General features: G+C 34.9%; 1 protein-coding gene across 1 annotated transcript in view; it reads left to right on the top strand.

The window, feature by feature from the left end:
* Positions 1 to 4,882, top strand: part of LOC106460791 (transcription termination factor 2-like) — an 81,237-nt gene that overhangs the window by 15,899 nt on the left and 60,456 nt on the right. Inside the window, exons 5-6 of the mRNA XM_013920535.2 lie at positions 2,907 to 3,046; positions 3,389 to 3,502. Coding sequence (XP_013775989.2) covers positions 2,907 to 3,046; positions 3,389 to 3,502 — 254 coding nt within the window. The remainder of the gene's footprint in view (positions 1 to 2,906; positions 3,047 to 3,388; positions 3,503 to 4,882) is intronic.

Below are 4,882 nucleotides of genomic sequence, written 5' to 3' on the forward strand. Positions count from 1 at the left end.
CTTCTTAGAGGGCGCTTATTTACAGTCTAAAACGTATTTTAGGAATTTTTTCATTAAATTCCTCTTTAAACTTCATTAGATAATACAATTTGATACAAATAATTGAATGTTATTCCACTATTTACAAAAATAAAATCAGAAATCCATTAAAAGATAAGTTTTCTATCATTTTTTCAATTCACAAGTGATTTTGCCCTCACAATAAAACAAAATGGCCCCGGCGAATATCGGGTTAAGCTAGTCTCACGGCTCTGAACTTGGTAGCAGATCTCTTCTCTTGGCCAAACATGGAGTGGTTTTTCTACCCTCAGATTTTTCATTTGATTTGCTTTCAGTTGGTCATGCCTCCCATTGATGCATTTACCATTCTTCTCAACATCAAACTTCCCTTCTTCCAATTCTCAATTACTCATCCTTCAGCTTGGACCGGCCTCACCATTTTTTCTGTACCTATCCTCCTCTTCATATTCTCCCTAGTATTCTCGCTTTGATATGTGACACTCCTTTTCTGGTTCTATTGGTGGCTTCTTTTTGGCCGGCACAACCCTGGTTTCCTCTGCATCATTAATTAGCATCCAGGCTCCTTCTTCTTCTTCTGCTCCATTCTCACTCTCTCTTGTTCCAACCACACAAGTCTCTTTTCCATCCAGAGGTGTTTTCCCTTCATCTTCATATGTAGGAATTGTCCACTCCATTACCCACATGACTAGACTCTCTGATTGTATAGCCTTTTTATAATCCAGTTCTTTTCATCCTTCATCCTGTTCATCTATCATTGGAAGTGACTGGTTTTTCGATGTTGGTCCATTGGCCACTCCCTTTCACGTGGTTGTTCGACCATTGGTTGTCAGTTTCCACTATGGCTAGTTATCTGGTGGCTTTATTATCAACATTTTGCCTTTCCAATTGCCATCAGGATTTTTCTTTCCCTGTCATTTTCACATTGTTCCAATTCCTCCTTTCTTCATCCTCCCCTTTGTCCTACTCACATGCCTGACTGGACTCTGATACAGTTTTACATGCTTTTACACGTGCTCTATTCAAGCCATTGTCTTATGCCTGTTATACCATCTTTTTCTGAAGACATGTTTTTTCTCCTTCTCGCTTGTAGTTGCTGTCATTTAGATGTATATATCATTGATACTTCTTGTACTCTCTTTCATCCATCTTACTCCTCTATCCAGACTTGGTCTTTCTTCCTAAGACTTTAATTGCTTGGAAAGGTGATTGTTCATTCACAGTTCGCCACATCTGATTTTCCAACTGTTTTATTCTCTTATGTCTCATTTTCACTGACCCCTAGATAAGATCCCTCAGGCTGGCATGTGGGTGAATCTGCACACATTCATCTCGCATTATCTTTGTCATCTGTTTATTTTGTCTCCTATGGGATTTTGACTCCCTCCAATTGCTGCACTTCAATAAAACTATACGCTGTCTTTGAGAAGGCTAAGTACATTTTCTTTTTCATTACCCTCTCCTCACTCTCTTCCCTCTTATAGGAACACACCAGGTGGCTGATGGTTTCTGCAGAGGTATGCTTATTTCCCAAATTCTGCATCAGGTCAGGGATAGTAGAAAGTGCTGAACTTATCACCTTTGGCTTTACAGGTGCCCACTGTTAAAATGGGGTGTTCCACAACACCAATAGAATTATCCTTATGGTACTAAAACTACTCAGTTGTCCTATCCAGACCGTATCTTTCATGGATTGTCATGGAAAAAGGGAAGTGACTGATCACCCATTGCGCTGCCTCCAGTAAATGTCCTTTCTGGTAGTTGTCTGATGGTGATCTAAGCACTTCTCCAGATCTCCCTAATGCAAACAGCTAACATTCCTTTCTGCAGCAGGATGGGTTTGTCAAACCCCCATCTCTGTCCAGTTGATTTTAGTTCAGACACACACTCTACAGTCTAATCATGCTCAAACCACACTCTACATTCTAATCATGCTCAAACCACACTACACTTCTTGACTCACCAACCACTTGTGTGCGAGTGCTCAGTTGGTTATGCAAAAATTCTGGACATCCCTGTGAAACTTGAGGTTTTTTTGCATTTCCTTCTGCTTCCTTCCAAACGAAGAGTATACCCTGGTCAAAACAAGATGTATTCTCCTATGGGTGTGCCCCTATGGAGCTTCTGCCATTAGGTGTCACACTCCATAGGCATTCCCTTCAAGCACTTTCTGTTAGGAGCTCATCTAGATTTAATGTTTGAACTGGCCCTTCTAGATATTCTGTGTGTAGTAATAAGATATTGTCTCAGAAGTTAACATTTTCCTTGGCTGAAAATATATTTCTGATAGATCCTCTCTTCCACACTCTTTCCCACCTGTCCTCTCCACTTCAGATGCATTTTCTTCTTTCCTTATCTAAGAATGGAGTTACTTCGAGTGCAAGTGCTAAGGGAAAGTTACTGTGTAAAGAGGTTGTGTCTCCCTCCTGTTAGTGGAGGGCTATCGTTGTCATCATCATGCACTGGCTCAGTTCACATTAACAAGTGTTTTTTAGATGGGAGTTAACTCAAGGCTAGTGGCATGCAAATCTCAGGCAGGTGCAGGAAGTAATCAAACTATTCTTTGTGTAGAGGTGAGTATCTATTGGAAATAAATTGTTGTCTAAGGAAAGTGTTAACATTCTTTCATTGTCTATCCAAAGGTCATCTTAAAAATGAAACTACTTTTTTGTTGATAATCTGGTCTTCAAAATGTTTTTAAATATTATTTATTTGTTTTTGTTTTTTATATATTTATGCTTTTAGTGGCTTATTAGCCATAACCTAGTTATAATTACTGATATATTTATTTTAAGTGCTTTAAAATAATGTATTTATTTTTAGCTCAATGATATGTGTTTTACACATATGCTCCTTTGATATACAATTATACAATAAACTCTAATTAGGTCACTTGAAACATGCCCTTCAGAAAATCAAGAATTAGTAGGTCCAGAAAGTCTTAGGACTTCACTGATGCCCCATCAGAGAAGAGCTTTAGCTTGGCTGTCTTGGCGAGAAAGACAACATCCACCAGGAGGCATTTTAGGTGAGACTAAACAAACTTTTGTCATTTTTAATTAAACCATATAAATATATATTACCACCTAGTATCATCATTAATGAGAAACATCACCATCTGTGGAATCTTCACCAAGATAAATATTTATTTAGAGAAACAGTATATGTACACTGCTACTTGGTTTCATGTTATTCTGAACTATGGACTTATGTGCTGCAGTTTAGTGCTGTTATAAGTAAAACTGCATATGAACATCTACATTTAGTATTATTTTATGCCTACTTTCTTCTGTTTTTGTGTAAGCAAGTTTCATTTATAACTATAATGAAAAAATTCAAGAAAGTTTTACATTGTAGATATTGTTCACAGCTGATGACATGGGCTTAGGAAAGACTTTGACTATGATATCTCTAATAATGAAGCAGAAGGAAAACATCCATATAGCTTCAGTACAATCAGACGATCCAGTCTGGATGTCAAAAGGTTGGTTTTTCTTCATTAATAATCATTTTGCATCCATATCAAATATAATGCTTTGCACTATAGTCTCGTGTCGTGTTTGTACAATAGGAAATTTAATATGTTAACTTTCTATATTTAGACCATTTTTGCACTTCAAATTAGTGTTTTGAAACACTTAGTAATCAGAAACATGGTATGAAGATTATCATACTCTTTAAGACTCATAATATATAAGAACAAAATACATACCTACAATTTTCTCCACATCAACAGTCTGTTATTTAACTATGTGACCTCTTTTACTCGTTTAAAGTCTATATATGTAATACTTCTAACTTTCAATATAGTGTGTATATCTTGACAAAGTTGGCAGTCTTTCAGTTAATATTATACATACAAAAAATCATATTTTTTAGTGAAGTATTTTTAATAAAATAAAGATTTGTCCATGAATATATTGAGTATTTGTTTTGAATAGTCAATGTGCAAAGTAGTTTTCATGTTAAAATTATGTAATCCCTAAAAACCTACTTATAGTTTATCTGTTATTTTCTCTACCCTATCTCAAAACGGGATTGGTCAATCGACCATTTTCATAACCACCAAAAGAAAAAAATCGAAATAAACCTAAATTACCCTTTTTTCTTTCTTGAATTGTAACATGAAACAACATTTGTTTATCCAAATTAGCTCTAAGTTTGTAACATTATACATCTATTTATAATTAAATTTCATTGTTTTATTGCCCTTTGAACTATGTCTAACTATTATCAGTGCCATAAAAAGTTCTAAATCACTCAGAAAATGTGCAGCTCATGTAATGCTAACGAATTACGTTACCCACGAGCTGCTTGCATGTGCCTCGTGAAACATTTTTATTTATTTTACCTAATCTATTCTTAACAAACCTAAAAGGATCCCTATTTTTACATTTTAGTTACTTTTATAATTATACATAAAGAATAAACATGAAAAATAAGAAATAAATACTTAACCAATCTTCTTTTTTCTTCCCGCTGATTATTGTAGAAAGTTAACCCTAATTTTCTGTACTATAAATAGTAATCCACTTAATAATTTTTATTTAATTAAATAATGCACCAAAGAATATAGACTAATAACATGCAAAAAATAAACAAAATCCCTTACCTGTTTAGATATCTAACTGTTCAGAACATAAGGTTATATAATACGTCATTTGATAGATGAAAACCTTGACTTTCTATTGGTTATAGGTAATATATAATGAAACGTAAGAAAGAACTATCAACGAATTGTGAAAGAGAAGACGTCACAGGTGGGTGTGATTTTCTAATTGATAGCTTTGTAACTAATAAAATTGAAGGCTACAAAAATTATCTCAGTCATATCTCTAGCTACATTAGCCTTACTGAAAGATGC

Source organism: Limulus polyphemus, unplaced genomic scaffold (genome assembly GCF_000517525.1).
Source record: "Limulus polyphemus unplaced genomic scaffold, Limulus_polyphemus-2.1.2 Scaffold35, whole genome shotgun sequence".
In the NCBI taxonomy this organism is placed as follows: domain Eukaryota; kingdom Metazoa; phylum Arthropoda; class Merostomata; order Xiphosura; family Limulidae; genus Limulus; species Limulus polyphemus.